This window comes from Rattus norvegicus, chromosome 1 (assembly GCF_036323735.1).
Source record: "Rattus norvegicus strain BN/NHsdMcwi chromosome 1, GRCr8, whole genome shotgun sequence".
Lineage (NCBI taxonomy): Eukaryota > Metazoa > Chordata > Mammalia > Rodentia > Muridae > Rattus > Rattus norvegicus.
Genome location: NC_086019.1, coordinates 210450208 through 210466422, shown reverse-complemented (window position 1 = coordinate 210466422; position 16215 = coordinate 210450208). Strand labels below are relative to the sequence as shown.

At 41.2% G+C, this 16215-nt stretch overlaps 1 protein-coding gene across 8 annotated transcripts in view; it reads right to left on the bottom strand.

Moving 5' to 3' along the window:
• Kmt5b (lysine methyltransferase 5B) overlaps positions 1 to 16215 on the bottom strand; it is a 49371-nt gene that overhangs the window by 12620 nt on the left and 20536 nt on the right. For 4 of the 8 annotated variants that reach the window (NM_001108512.2, XM_039083667.2, XM_039083639.2 and 1 more), the window contains 7 exons: positions 12422 to 12569; positions 8669 to 8737; positions 3538 to 3703; positions 2884 to 2993; positions 1127 to 1293; positions 873 to 892; positions 655 to 791 (listed from right to left, as the gene is read on the bottom strand). In NM_001108512.2, coding sequence (NP_001101982.1) covers positions 655 to 791; positions 873 to 892; positions 1127 to 1293; positions 2884 to 2993; positions 3538 to 3703; positions 8669 to 8737; positions 12422 to 12569 — 817 coding nt within the window. Of the gene's footprint in view, positions 1 to 654; positions 792 to 872; positions 938 to 1126; positions 1294 to 2883; positions 2994 to 3537; positions 3704 to 8668; positions 8738 to 12421; positions 12570 to 16215 lie in introns of those variants that run through there. The other 4 variants (XM_039083648.2, XM_039083671.2, XM_039083660.2 and 1 more) reach the window with 4 other exon arrangements.

Sequence of the window (16215 nt, the reverse complement as noted above, 5' to 3'; positions counted from 1 at the left end):
ACCTTTGCTGTGGTCGCCATTGTTCAGTGCCAAGGACTAGATTTCTTTCATGTTTGTTTTGAGAATGAGCTTGCTATGTGGCCTAGATTTACCTACTTTTCCCAGTGCATCTGGCTCAGCCTCCCAAATATTGTAATTATCGGCATAAACTACCTTGCTGGGCTACCCCAATGTTCTTTTTTGTTTTTCTTGGTTTTCATCAGGCATACTGTTTCATAAGCTTTAATATAGTTTTGGTCAATTCCAAAAATAAATGTATTATTATGAAAGGAGTGACATCTATGTGCTCACAGCTAACATCACAGTTCTTTTTACTCAGATACTTATCTTGAGGGCCTGTCATCAGATTTTACCTTTTAAAATTCTTCTAGTGAAATTAGTACAACTTAAGTAGAAACTTGTAACCTCCACTGCATCTCTCCTTTGCACACCTTCAGAGACTACATTTATTGTTGCTTTCTCTTAAGCACTTCTGTATCGTGACCCATCAGTAACAGTTCTATCGCATCTAGTCCTGCTTTTCCCACTTCACTGGGTGCCAAGCTACAGAGCACATGCTAGCTCTACACTCAGTGATGTGGGCGGTTGGGCAGGGTAAACAGCTCACCATCATGATAGCTACATGCTGAATAGGAAGGGAGTCTGATCCTTTACCTTTCGCAAGTGTAACATTCGCAGAACTCATTATTTTCTCCAAAAAACCCATCTCCATAATAACAAGAAATTTCTTCTCCAGGTTCAATATCTCTCAGAGCCTTAACACATGCTGTATCTCGGCCAGTTGACACAAACTGAAATAGAAGTAACTTGTTAAGAGTCTCACACCCAAGGCAAACAAAGAATCTCTGGTATTTGGCTTCATTTATGCTTACCTTACAGTTAGGTCTGCAATCTGAAAAATGTCCAAAAGAGAAAGTCAATTAACTGCTGATAAGATCTGAAACACGAAGTTACAGAATCTGAAAAGGCTTTCCAGACAACATCACAGTTTAGGTCTCAAGTCACACTGGGCATATTTAATAAATCTGAAGATAACGGCCATTCCAAACTCCCCTGAGTATGGCCAGGCCACACTAGCTGTGGGCAGCCAGCCCACACAGCGTAGACGCCTCAGAAGGCAGCTTACCATGATTTATAAATGCAGCAGGACCGAGCCAGAGTTGAGCACAATTTTTCCTTGTGGAATACATGACACTGAAGTCGTTTTCTCCGTGTCTAAGTAGCATGTTCTCCTCAATTTCTGAAAGTTCGGCAATACAACCCACCAGTAATTCTATTTTGTCATTTCGTTTCCTATTTAAAATATGTGATAAAAATTACTAGTAATTATAATAAGGCTTCTTTTAAAAAAAAATAAGCCTTCCCACTAAATATCAGAACTGAGTAGCCCTGGCTCCACATACTTTGCTGACTGACCGGAGTTCACCTGAGCATGCTCTTCCTGATTTCTTATCTACCTTACTCCCACAAGAAAATGGAAGCTTCTCTAGGTAAGGCACGGTTCTGCTTGTAACTCTCAACTCCCTGCAGAGCCTGAATCAGCATCTCATGGGAGGCAGGGGCTCAGCTACTTGCTGTTGTGCACTGTATTTGCAAATGGGTCCCACAGCAGTGGGGTCATGGAGGCCCAGACTGTTGTCATCCTCCAGTAGGGTGCACCACTCACTAAAAGTGATAAGTGATAAAAGTGATAAAAGTAGTAAGCCCAAACTACAAGCTCAAGTTTCCTAGTAGTCACGCCAAGGAAGAAGAGGTGAAATTCCTCTTAATAATGTACTTTAAGTCCACATATCCCAAATAATACTTCAGCAGGCAGTTACTATAGGAACTATGAAAGAGAAAAAGAACACAATGTGAACTCTGGTGAGGATGTATACAGCACCTCTTCATTGAGACAGGCTATATTTCCAAGACTCCATGAAGTTGGTGGCTACTTAATTGCAAAGTACAGTCCTTGGGCCCTAGATCTCAAGCCTGCCATCTGCAACACTGGAGCCACAAGAGTCAATCAGTAAGTAGTTCAGTCCAAATCTGAGGCAGAATACCTTTGTGTACACCCATCCCAGGAGTCTACTTGGGAATAATGCTCTTTTGCACATTCTATTTTTAGGTACCTGACCCCTGAAATTTTTGCTATTAAAATACTAAAGAACCATTGGAGGGACTGCCTATTTCTCTTGGAATAAAAGGTAAGGAACAGGCACTAACAGGGAAGAGAAAAACACCTTTCTTCTAATCTATTGAGACTTTTAAGCCTCAAACTGAGATTTGACTTTACTTTTGAGACGCGACATCACTGTGTAGCTTGGCTGGCTTGGAACTCACTATGTAGATCAGGCTGGCCTCGAACTCAAAAAGATCTGTTTGTCTGTCCCCTAAGTGCTGGGATTAAAGGTCATTACTACTTTTCTTTAAGCATGCATGCTGGGGTTGGGGATTTAGCTCAGTGGTAGAGCCCTTGCCTAGGAAGCGCAAGGCCCTGGGTTCGGTCCCCAGCTCCGAAAAAAAGAACAAAAAAAAAAAAAAAAAAAAAAAAAGCATGCATGCATGTTTTAAAGCAGGTTCATGTATTCAAATGTTTCTTCTGTAATACTTAAGACCTGTCATACTGACCCTGGAAGTAGGTCATAAACCTTGGCACCCTTCTTCAGCAGTCCAGCACAGAACAGCTATTTAAAATCAACATGCTGTGGCTTAGAGATGGGACCAGGTCACCCAGATTTCTGATTTCACTTCTCCCTGAATCAACAGGTCAGAGCTTGGAACTGTACTGATTCTCAGGGAAAGACTGGCTCACCCTGACCATGGTTTCTTAAGTACTTCAATGACAATTTCAGAACTTTAAACAGATATACACTGAGTTTTGACTAGTGTAATAATTACCACTCTTTTGTTGCAACTATCTTGGCTCCATTTTGTTCTGAAGAGTATCTATTACAAGGCAATATTTCAAATCCACTGTCAGTTGCAAACATCCGCAAGTAAATAAAGACCTAAAGCAGGAAAAAACGTGACTATTATTCATTCTGCTAGACTTTCTCAAAATCATAAAAGTATATCACCACCAACAACAATGTAAACCATTGGATAGCCAAGTGAAAACCTTTCCTGTTAGTCTTAGTGTTCACACATGTAAGTACTCAATGGCTTGGCTTTGCTGCTCTAGAAGTACACAAAGAACTTCACTCCAGATGAGCAGCCAGGTCACCTTCTGTATTACAGATCTTTACATTCACTCTTGGCTGGTGACTAGTCAAGTGGCAGAGCATTTACCCAGTGTGTGCCCTGGATCCAAGCTCTGTAAGCCATTGCCACCACTGTTAGACATAAAACCTCAGTGCTTACAAACATTCAGGCTTCAGTTTATATATAAATCTTTGTTTTTCTGAGATAAGAGTCTCACACTGTAATCTAGCTAGCTAAAACTCGTGTAGCCCAGTCTGGCCTTGAACTGGTAGCAATCTTCCAGCTTCAACTACCACAGTTAGCTCCTACTTATCTGGACAGAGGTTAGCAGCATTAATGCACTTAACTTACATGTTCTTTGAATAATTTCTCCTGCATTTTGTTTTTGTTGAGAAAATAATGTCGTGCCCATTCACCTGAAGTCAAACATTTAAAAGCTTTCTCTAAGTGTTCATCTTTCTTAAAGCGTTCAATTACTTCCTTTAGCTCTTCCTGCCTTCCTTTTATAGGTCGAAATCTGAAAGAAATCAAAATAGCAAGTTTAGTTATCTATCATAATTCTTTAAAAATTTTAACTGACTTATTTTATAAGTATCATGTATTTGGCCTGCATGCATATATGTGTGTCTGGTGCCCTTGGAGTTACAAGAGGACGTCAGATCCCCTGAACTGGAGGTACAGACAGTTATAAGTGCTAGAACTGAACCAGAGTCCTCTGCAAGAGTAGCTAGTGCTTTTAAACTCTAAGCCATCTCTCTAGGCCATCTATCACAATTCTTGAGCTACTGATTCAATTGAAGAGAACTTAAGGAAGCTGGTATTCTACAGACAGTGTGGTTATCACACCAAAGATTTAAAAAGAAAAAAATAATCTTGACAGTTAAATCATCAATTAGTACTACAATCACCTGAAAAGATCTTCCTTTTTTCTCTTTTCCTCTGTATGCATGTGGTATATATGCATGTTTGCATGTGTAGATGCATACATGTGTGCATGTGAAGGCCAAAAGTTGGTACTAGGCACATTCCCCCATCGTTCTCCATTTTATGTATCTGAGTCGAGTCTTTTGCTAAATCCAGAGTTTGCTGATTGGGCTAATGCAGTGAGCCACCCGACTCTTGAGTGTTAAGCTCACAGTCAGGCTGCTAGATCTATCTGGCTTTAAATGTTTTAAATGTGGGTTCTGGGAACCAGAATACCAGTCCTCATACTCATATGGCAAATTCTTTATCCACTGAGCCATCTCCCCAGGGCTCAGCTTCCTTTTTTTCTTCAAACAACACTTTAATCTTTTGACTGTTATCTCAGTCAAATGAGTGGACTCAAAAAACTGTCTTGCCTCACACATCCACTAATCACCTATTTTGAAAGGCACAAAATGAAAGGCCTATGATAGAAAAAAATCCAAGTAGAGGTAATAAGGGTAAGAGTTTGATGTAGACTTAAGGTAAAGGACTTAAAAACAGAGCAATGAGTTCAGAGATACATTGACATAAACAAAATAAAGTTATAATGTCTTTGTGCACAGCAGAAAACTCCATGCATTTCAATAGGACTTCTTTTTTTTTTTAAAACATTTATTTATTTTATGTATCTAAGTACACTGTTGCTCTCTTCAGACACACCAGAAGAGGGCACCTGAGCCACCATGTGGTTGCTGGGAATTGAACTCAGGACCTCTGGAAGAGCAGTCAGTGCCCTTAATCACTGAGCCATTTCTTCAGCCCTCAATAGGACTTTCAAACACACATTCTAACCACCCACCTGATGTTGGACAACTTCATCCAGAGAACAGGAGAAATGCCAAAATCTTTTTTTTTTTTTTTTTTTTGAGACAGGGTTTCCCTATGTTGCCTTGGCTGTTCTGGAACTTGGCTCTGTGAAACAGGGTGGCCTGGAACTCAAGAGACCCAGCTGCCTCTGCCTCCCAAGTGCTGGGATTAAAGACATGTGCCAACACTCCCTGGCAAAATGCCCAAATCTTAATTTGGAAAATGAGACTATTTACATTGGTGAAATTTATTTGGGTTAGAATTTTAAAGGATTTAGTTGTAAAATTAGCCATAAAAAAAAAATAGTTGGGGATTTAGCTCAGTGGTAGAGCGCTTGCCTAGAAAGCGCAAGGCCCTGGGTTCGGTCCCCAGCTCCGAAAAAAAAAAAGAAAAAAGAAAAGAATTTTTTCAGAGGCTGGAGAGATGGCTCAGTGGTTAAGAGCCCCGACTGCTCTTCCAGAGGTCCTGAGTTCAATTCCCAGCAACCACATGGTGGCTCACAACCATCTGTAAAGAGATCTGATGCCCTCTTCTGGTGTGTCTGAGGATAGCTACAGTGTACTTATATATAATAAATGAATAAATCTTTAAAAAAAAAGAATTTCTTCATGTCAGGCAGTGGTGCTGCACCCTTGCAGAGGCAAGTGGATCTCCTGAGTTCTAGACGAGCTTGACTTATAGAGTGAGTTAGGACATCCAAGGCTACACAGAGGAACCCTGTCAAGAAGCAAATAAACAAAACAAAACAAAAATAATTTCTTTGTATGTCAATTTCATTTGGTTAATTTTCTCAAATAGGGGTTTCCTGTTAAAAACAACCATCACCACCCACCCAACAGAAAAAAAAACCTAAGGATTTCTGCTCAAATAAAACCCATGAAAAGATAGAGGTGATTCAAGAGAAAAATATTTGAACTATGCACTTATGATCTAAAGTGGTGACTTTATGCCTGACAACACTGAGATAAGACCTAGCACAGACTCCAACCAAACTCAGCATGCAACAGAACTCTATTCAAACTAAGCCATCACAATGTAATAACTTTTTTTTTGAGACAGGGTCTCATGTAACCCAGACCAGCTGCTTGTCTTGATCACCCAATGTAAATGAGGATGGCCTTGAACACCAAATCAACTTTCTTCTACCTCCCAAGTGCTGGTGTTACATGTGTACTGCCATGCATAGCTTCCATTAACATTTCAGTAAGAGTTTAAACTGTAAGATTTCACCAAGGCTTAGTTCTTAAGTTTTCTATGTACAGCAGCATAAAAGAGGCCAAAGTGGGAGAGACTAGAAGAAAAGGACATCATCATTGTTCTGGTTTTGACATCACTGTTTTTGATTTTGTTTTGTTTTTTTGAGGCAAGGGTTCTCTGTGCCCTGGCTGTCCTGGAACTTACACAGTGGGATGGCAGTGGGGATGTAAGTCCAGGTAGAATATATGCCTAACCTGCAAGGTCCTCAGTTCCATCCTCAGCAACATGGAAAAAGCTAAACTCACTCAAAGACACAGAAAAATAAGCTAGACATGACTGAAATGAAGGTAGTGCACATACACACCGAGAGTCAGTAAGAAAGTAAGAGTGGTGTGTGTATGTAGGTCCGAGGACAACTTTTTCCTTCCATCATGTGGATTTCAGGATCAAATTCAAGCTACCAAGTTTCACAGCAATTGCCTACCACATCTCAAGCCATCTCATTTGACCGAGGTAGGCATTTTTTAAGATTTATTTATTTATTATATATAAGTACACTGTAGCTGTCTTCAGACACACCAGAAGAGGGCATCGGATCTCTTTACAGATGGTTGTGAGCCACCATGTGGTGGCTGGGAATTGAACTCATGACCTCTGGAAGAGCAGTCGGGTGCTCTTAACCGCTGAGCCATCTCTCCAGCCCCCGAGGTAGGCATTTTTAACAGTTTGTATGTCCTTGACTTTCTGAAACATGTTCATTCCAACCTTAAATGTCCTTAAGTACCCTAGTTTTCATTGTTCACAATGTTAAACTACTAAAAGCTAAAATCAACATAAAATAACTCTACTCATACTATTTTCCCTGGGATGTATCTCTCCTGAGATGATCTCTGTCTCTCATTCTCTAGTTCTGTCTCCTAAAGGAAACCACAGCATTATCCTTTGTTATCCCCCAGCAGGAATGTCTAACTCAGTTAAAATGTGAAAATTTACTGCCAAAGCTGACTCCTGTATGAAGGAAAGACGATGTGAGGAGGTCCTCTCACACGCCTTTGGTCCCAACACTCTGGAGGCAGAAGCAGGCTAATCTCTGAGTTTGAGGCCAGCCTGCTCTACAGTGAGTTCCAGGACAGCTTGGACTACACAGAGAGACTTTGTCTTGAAAAGTGAGGGGGGAAAAAGGAAAGGAGACAGTATTTCAGTGACCCTTCAGATACATAGTAGTAACAGCTGGCCAATACTGTGGGAGATAAAAATTATGCAATGACACAAAACTGTTAACAAACATTAAGGACAAAGCAAAAGCTACTTCGGACTTGAGAAGCAGGAAAATAACTTCCTATTACACCCCCCTCCCCCACATATGTATCCTTGGCTGACCTGGAATTATGTTGCCCAAGCTGGCCTCAAACTCAAGAGATATACCTCTATCTGCCAACTGAGTGCAGATCTGAAAAGGATTTGACTTCTGTTTGCCCTTAGGAACCTGCACTTAGGTGACTTTATCTAGTTGTAGGAGTTAGATATCTTCCCTTACCATGTGGTCCCGGGTTTAACCCCAGGCTTACACTGTTTGGTGGCAAGAGCCTGCTGAGACTCTAGGCTATCCAGCTTTATGCTGCTAATCCCTACAGTGTAAGGGACAAGGGCAAGAGTGGGTGCTGACATCTATGTCAGGAGGGAGAGGGAAAGAGTGAAAGAGAGGCACTTGGCACCTCCAAATGGACATGCTTACTCTTTCTGATTACAAAGTCTACTACTCACACAGAGGTCCTTCTCTCCCAGACCTTGGTGGCTACGATACAAAATAAAACATGTAATTTACAATCAGCTATTAAAAGGGATAGGGAACAAACATATATTCACATTCTCACACTCCTGTTCCTACTCTCTAAGATTAACTTCCCAGAATTTTTGCTATTTCACTTTTCTGTCTTCCAAACACAAGCGACCACTGCCACCGCCGCCGCCAACAAGCAAATTTGTATTAGTTGAACTGCTACGATGCCCTCCACTAGCATGCACAAGAGAGTAACAGAGGGCGCTGCAGGGAGAGAAAAAGAAGGAAAAAGGCAGGAAAGAGGAAGAGAAAGAAAATGCTCAAAGAGCTGCAAACCATAGCTGCAAAAGGTTCCTGGACCAGGCTGGCCTCCAACTCACAGAGATCTCCCTGACTCTGCCTCCAGCAAGACCATACAATTTAAAAGAATTACTAAATGCTTTAGAAGTCCTATTTGGGGGGCTGGAGAAATGGCTCATTGGTTAAGAGCATTGGTTAAGGTTCTCTTCCAGAGGACCTGAGTTCAAATCCCAGCACTTACAAGGCAGCTCACAACTGTCTGTTAACTCCAGTTCCAGGGTGATGGAACACCCTGTACAAACACACATACAGGCAAAACACAAATTCATGAAATAAAAACGAATACTTTTAAAACAAGTCCTATTTCAATGAAATGGCCCAGGACAGAACCACAGGCTTATGCCTTGCTTATTTGAAATGCACGCTACATACCTCATAGGGTTGTTGTGAGAAAAACTGTCAGCTTTGGAAATATGTCTCGAGCTCCTCGAAGGAAAGGCGCTATACAAACACAAAGCAAACAACAGTGAAGACTCTTCGTACAACTGCTATTTGTCATCCCTAAACATTCACTGAGCACAAATCTTTAAACAACAATATTTAAAACTTTATGAATCCACAGGGATATTCCACAGATACCAATGCCAGATTGTTAAAAACCTTTTGTTCTCACAATACAAATTTTCCACAAATTCACAAAATTCCTTTATGTATTCTAGTCAAGCATCAAATCCTAAAATGATATTACATATTTATAAATGAAATTCAGGAGAGGATATGCATAAGCAAACCCATAGCAGGAGAAACCAATTCAGCTATAACGATGGAAAGCTAAGACTGTCAGGCAACTTTAGACTGGAAAATCAAGCACAGCTTTAGAGGAACAGTTCCCAGACAATAATTCTTGCTTCATAAACCACTTTTTTTGACCTACACCTGACTTTTTTGTTGTTTTCGTTTTTGTTTTGGAGACAAGGTTTTTCTATGTAGTCTTGAATAACCTGGACTTGAGTATGTAACCAGGCTGGACTCAAACTCAAGCAATCCACTTGCCTCTGCCTCAGACTCTTGAATGTTGGGATTAAAGGCATGGGATTAAAGTATAAACGATCCAAGTGAGTCATGCTGCCTAGATGAGGGGACTACTAAAGCCACCCACCCATCCCTTCCTTACACATTTGCTCCAACTCCCCCCTTTTTCCTACCCTGAGACAGGGTTTCTCTATTGTGTAGACTAGACTATCCTGGAACTCCCTTGGTACACCCAACTGGCTTTGAACTCAGATATCCACCTGCTTCTGTTACCTAAATGCTGGGATTAAAGGATTAGGCTACTGCCTGGCCCCAAGTCCCTTTTTAAAAGTCAGAGGTATTGGGGCTGAAAAGATGGTGCAGTGATTAAGAGTACTAACTTTCCTTCCAAAGGACTCGGGTTCAATTCACAGAACCCACATGATAGCCCACAACTATCTGTAACTCCTGTTTCAGGGGATCAAACACCCTCACACAGACATACATATACAGTCAAAACACCAATGTACATAAAATAAAAATGAAATAAGTTATATAAAACTCAGAGGTTGTGTCCACAGCTCTAGTCTCCTAGTATAAAAAAAAATTAAGTTTCGCATCTGACAAGAAGCAATTTAAGGGTTGGAGAGATGGCTCAGCAGTTAAGAGCAATGGTTGTCTTCTAAAGGTCCTGAGTTCAATTCCCAGCAACCACATGGTGGCTCACAATCATCTGTAATGGGATCTGATGCCCTCTTCTGGTGTGTCTGAAGACAGCTACAGTGTACTTATATATAATAAATAAAGAAAGAAGCAATTTTAAAAATTCTAGCAAATGTAAATTTGTACTTTCTGTTTACTCAGCTCTCATGATATAGCTCTGTTTTACTGGTGGGAAAATGCTGAGGAACTAAGATCAAAATATCAGCACCTGTGCCAAGTGTGGGGCTGCACACCTTTAATATGGCACTCAGGAGACCAAGGCAGGACTGAGTATGAGGTCAACTTTGGCTACACAGCACAACCCTGCCTCAAAACCAAAACCAACAAATAAAAAGGCAAAGCGCAAGCATTCCAATCAGAACCGCTGCTGTAAGTTCTCAAATCCCACAACTGCTACTGCTTCCAAACACAAACACAGGCCGGGAAGCTCCTGGGAAGAGGGAGAGAGAAGGCAAGAAGAGCTGTGGTCGCAGGCCAGTGGTAGTCTTACTTAACGGGTATGAGGCCCTGACCTATCCCCAGAACTATAGGCATGCAGAGGGAGAGAGACAAGGAGACAAGAGATTGTGTATTCCTAAACACAGCTTGCAGGGAGCTGCTGAAACCTGTGTGAGGAAGCCGTCACTATGCATGGGAGTCTGGGGCCATTCTATCTGGAGTAGACTAGTCCTGCCCACTCCCCAAGGCTGGTTCAGCTGAGTGGACTAAATGTTGCACCGAAACACTTACTTAGGTTTTCCAGTTTCTGTGGAAACAGAACACAGTTAACTCAGGAGTCTTGCCATACAAAAAGGTTACAAGTATCAATAACTGTGACAATACTGAGATTTTTTTCCCCTCTCTTCCATTTTCTCTTCCTCACCTGGATTCTCTTATGATAGGTGAGCACTTCACTGAGCCACACCCTTAGGCCTCTGAACTTTATGATCACATCATTTTACGTGAGCCTCAGGAAACTTGGGTTTAGACTAAATTATTCTAAATACAGATCAGGGGCTTGTTAGAAATGCAAAATCACAGTTTCCATCCATAGGCTAAGAAATACCAGTGTCCTGGGGAAAAAAAACACAATACTTTCTACCACAGAGCCACTGACAGTTATAACCCTTTATTCTCTGGAATAGTCTGGGGTTCAAAATAAATATTCTTCCATAAGCAACTAAAACTTTTATTCTGACTCTAATGGAATAGCTTTCTAAAATATTTCATTTACCTCTGTATCTTAATACATAAGATATAATCAACAGGGGTTGGGGATTTAGCTCAGTGGTAGAGCAACCGCAAGGCCCTGGGTTTGGTCCCCAGCTCCGAAAAAAAGAGAAAAAAAAAAAGATATAATCAACATAGACAACTTAAGTAATCCACTTATTTAAAAGGGCGTGGGGGGCAAAGATACAGAGGATGACTGAAATCCTATCAGATCATCTTCCAGGAGAACGGGCATCAATCTCATTGAATGGGAACTGGGATTCAAGCAGTATGAGGTGGTAGGCTGGCACAGGGTGTAGTCAGCTTAACTACAATGTATATAACATTTAGTTCAGTGAGTGACTCAAAGGAATAGAGGTCATGGAATTCCAAAGACACCTTTTACTGCCATTCTTTCTAGATATACAATAAAGCTGGTAAGTAAGAAAAACTAGTCCTGTTTTACTTCTAGAAAAGGGAAATTTTTAAAGGGAAAAGGGTGTTCAAGGCTTCCTTCCAGTTCCTGTCTCCCCTAACAATCAGAGCTTATTAAACGTGGTTTTCCAGTTCTCCTGGATGATCACAGCCATAGGGCTACAGGAAGCCTATATATGATGGAGATGAGAAGGAATGGACCCAGAGTTCATCTCATCTCTAAATCGCTAGTGGAATCATTTCCACCAGATCCAAAACCCTTCGCCACAGAACCAAAGAGAGAAAGAACTGTAAGATGATCTTAGTGTCTTTCCCAAGAGAAAAATGGTTCTTAAGAGGACTACAAGAGTCAGAGACCTCAGACTCGAGTCAAAGAACCAGAGCAGGCATGGTAGTACATGTCTTTAGTCCCAGAACTCAGAAGGTGAGGCTTGCATTGTCTTCTCTCCCTCACACACTCATAGCCCCGAGACTGTAGAAGCAATTTCTGACTGACAGAGCATTTAGACTCTAAACAGGTTCCTATCTGCATATGGAATATACAAGTATTACCTGCTGAGTTGCAAGGGTTACACAAGAAGGCAAAAACACCAGTGGACATTATTTAAAACAGGAAGACTCCATACTGAAGCCATGGAAAAGACACCCCCCCTCCAGTGCAAGGTGGAAAAGTGGACTTTCTTTCCAGATTCTGCCTGCTTCTCTTGGCTCACAGAAAACTGTTCTGTATCAAAGAATGCTATTGTCATTTATAATTCAGAGTCATCATCTGTTTTCTTAAGTTGGACATCATTATTGGTTCTATGCAGGAGAAAGAATAAAAATTACCTAGTGTTCATTTTGTGTGTTTGAAAACCTAAATAGGGATCAAGAACCAAACTGGTTGCTAAGTCATCGTTCTCACAGAGCTCCTTGGCGGACATTCCAGAGGATGGCACATAGCGACTCTGCCCTTCAAATCCCGAGTTACCATGACCTGTGAACAGCAAAAGAAAAAAATATAACTTGGTAAAACAATTCAATCTCCTTAAAATCCCCACTGCATCCAAACTGGCATCATCAGCTGGAGTTACTATTCATGATTAGAAATTAATATTCTTGGGGCTGGGGATTTAGCTCAGTGGTAGAGCGCTTACCTAGGAAGCGCAAGGCCCTGGGTTCGGTCCCCAGCTCCGAAAAAAAAAGAACCAAAAAAAAAAAAAAAAAAAAAGAAATTAATATTCTTTATGCTAGACAGAAAGAAAACCAGATACAGGGGTTGGGGATTTAGCTCAGTGGTAGAGCGCTTGCCTAGGAAGCGCAAGGTCCTGGGTTCGGTCCCCAGCTCCGAAAAAAAGAACCAAAAAAAAAAAAAAAAAAAAGAAAGAAAACCAGATACAGCACATCCAACCATTAGGAGAATGTGAGCAGCTGACAATATTTTCAGGTTTCCTAACAACAGGGTCCAGGGATTCGGGAGCTTATTCAACTCTCCACTCCATCAACAGTGGAGACAGCACACAGGGCCATTACAGACAGGGATAGGGAGAAGAAAACAACAGGGATGCAGACAGCCATCAAGAAATGCCATAAATGTGGATCCCAAGAACCAAAGGGTCTCAAGGAATTAAGATGGGCTTCTTGCTTTTGGGTAGCTAAATGACCAATATCCTTTTTATGGATAACTGAGGACCAGAAGTTAAAATCTTACCTGGGTTTAAATCTTGCCTGGGTTTAGTTACACAGAAGTGGAGAAAGACAGGGAATGAAAAATGAGAGGCTTATTTCTATTGTACTTCTGTTTGAGAAACTTCTCAATGAGTGAACTAAATGAATAACGTAAGTGGCTGGGTTTCACTGAGAAGCAATGCAGAGAAGGCATATGCAGAAACAAAAAGCTCCCATCGGTGTTGGTGGCTCATGAGTAGTGTTCAGTCGGCTCCAGGAATTAGCACATAATTTACAAAGTGCTGATGACAGTGTAAGTTTAAGCTCTCAAAATCAGCACATTGAGAATGGGAGGTTTAACCTCTTTATCCATTCTTTCACAAAATAAACCATATGGGTCCTTTCCAAGGAAGTGGGTATATGACTTCTGCAATCAAAGTATTTGCATATAAACATGTGAGAAGGATCTAAGAGGCTGGGGAGATGACTCAGCTATTAAGAGCATTGACTGCTCTTCTAGACCCTGGTTCAAGTCCCAGCACCCATATCATTATAGCTCATAACTATTTCTAACTTCAGTTCTAGAAGATGTTTTTTTGTTTTGTTTTTAATTGGATTTTTTTTTTTTTTGATAGAGTTTCTCTGTGTATCCCTGGCTGTCCTGAAACTCACTCTATAGACCAGGCTGACCTTGAACTCTAAGATCCACCTGCCTCTCCCTCTCAAATCCTGGGACTAAAGGCATGTACTGCCACCACCTAGCATGAGATCTGACTTCTGAAGGCACCAGGAATGTATACAAACATATATGCAGGCAAAACATCCATACAAATAAAAATTAAAACAGTAATAACAGCCACAAACTAAATAGTTGTCTGGGTCCACCTAGTACCTTACGAATACAAGGTATGCACTGAGTTATACATACCCTTAACCCTTACCCTGCTACATTTTCTAAGGTGTGTTGAAATATAAACTCAACCAGGCAAAACAGACAATTCAATGATTAACAGATTGACAGCGTTGATCTCCCGTCACCACCCCCATGTGGACCCAAAAGAAGGCTCATTGTCCCCAGCAACTGCTCAGACTGAGGCAACCAATGACCTACTATGTCTCTTTTCAATTTGCCTGCTCTGAAAACTTTACATGCTGCAATGATAATATATGTGATGCTCTGTGACTGGCTTCTTCTAGCTGGCACACTTCATCATGTTACACTATGTATCAGGATTTTTGTCCTATGGTTAAAAATTACTTTGGCTAGCAGACATACCTGAGCTGTTTCCATTTTGGGACTATTCTGGATAATGCTGCCACAAACCTCTGTAAAAATATCATCTATCCACAAAGTCTTCCTAGTGGGGGTCTCATCTCTACCAGACTGGGAGAGTCCAAGCCTCCCACTCCTTGCCAACAGCCTGTCATCCTGATTCTAGCTGTCTTGCTGGCAGTGCTGACAAATTAAATATGCTACTGGCTACTTGCATATCTCTGAAGCAATATGTCTACTTCGGTCTGTAATCTATTTTGAAATTGGGTTCTGTCTTTCACCTTGGCTTTCAAGAACTCTTTGTATATACTGGAGATGGCCCTTTGTAGACATATGATTTAGTTCCCCCACTCCATTCTATGGTTGTTGTCTTTTTACTTTTAGGTGATTTTTTTTCTTGTTCCTTGTGTTTTTTTAAATGTCCTATTAAAAAAGAACATTGCCCCTTGTGAGGTTAGGAAAATGTTGCCTGTGTTTGCTTTAATGTTTCACACACATGGTGTGCTGGGTTCACTTCACTCTGGATACAGAGACCTAATTCTCCTTCATCATATTTTTCCTGGTGGAAGAAAGGAAGAAAGGAAGAAAGGAAGAAAGGAAGAAAGGAAGAAAGGAAGAAAGGAAGAAAGGAAGGAAAGGGAAGGGAAAGGAAGGGAAGGGAAGGGAAGGGAAGGGAAGGGAAGGGAAGGGAAAGGAAGGGAAGGGAAGGAGAATGCAGCTTAGTGGAGAAACACTTATCTAGAAGCCCTGAGTGTCAGTCCTAGCAAACCCTTCTACCCTTGTTGAAAGATCTAAACTGTGCTATTATTCTTGTTCTTAAATGTACTCCAGGAGCACAGATGTGCTGGACACCCTTGTGCTGATTACTGCAGCAGTGAAGGAAGCTTTGAAACAGAGGAAGCAGAGTTTCCTAACTTTACTCTCCATGACTCCAATCAATGTTTGCTATTCTGTTGTGACAGAATCACCTGGAGAGTATTGCTGTCTGTTGCCTAATCAAGAAACAAGCAACATGTTACTCCATCCATTAGGCCTTCAAGGTTTAAGAAAGGTTTACTTACTTTACATATGAGTGCTCTGTCCGTATGTTCACCTACATGCCAAAAAAAAGACCATCAGATCCCAGGACAGATGGCTGTGAGCCACCATGTGGTTGCTGGGAATCGAACTCAGGACTCCTGGAAGTGCACTCATTGCTCTTAACCACTGAGTCATCTCTCCAGCCCAAGTCTTCAATCTTTTTCAACAGCATTTTTTAGTTTTCAGAAATATATGAATACTTTGTAGATTCTCATTGCTACTGTTTTGGACGGCACTGTAAATGAAATGTTTCTGTTGTGCTTGAGGCTGAACCTGGAACCTCCTACACCCTAGCTGAATCACTTATCATCAGGCTACATCCTTAGATTGTTATTCTTTTGAGCAAGGTTCTCTTCACGAAGTCTTGGCTGGTTCTGAACTCTTAGTAATCCTCCTGTATCAGCCTTTAGAATGCTGAGAATAATAAACAAAATTTTCTTTAGGAGATTTATTTACATATTTATTTTATGTATGAGTGGTCTATCTGCATGTGTATCTTCATGCCTAAAGGGGCATCAGACCCCATTACAGATGACTGTGAGCCACCCTACAGTTGCTGGGATTTGAACTCAGGTCCTCTGGAAGTGCAGTCAGTGCTCTTAACCGCTGAGCTATCTCTCAA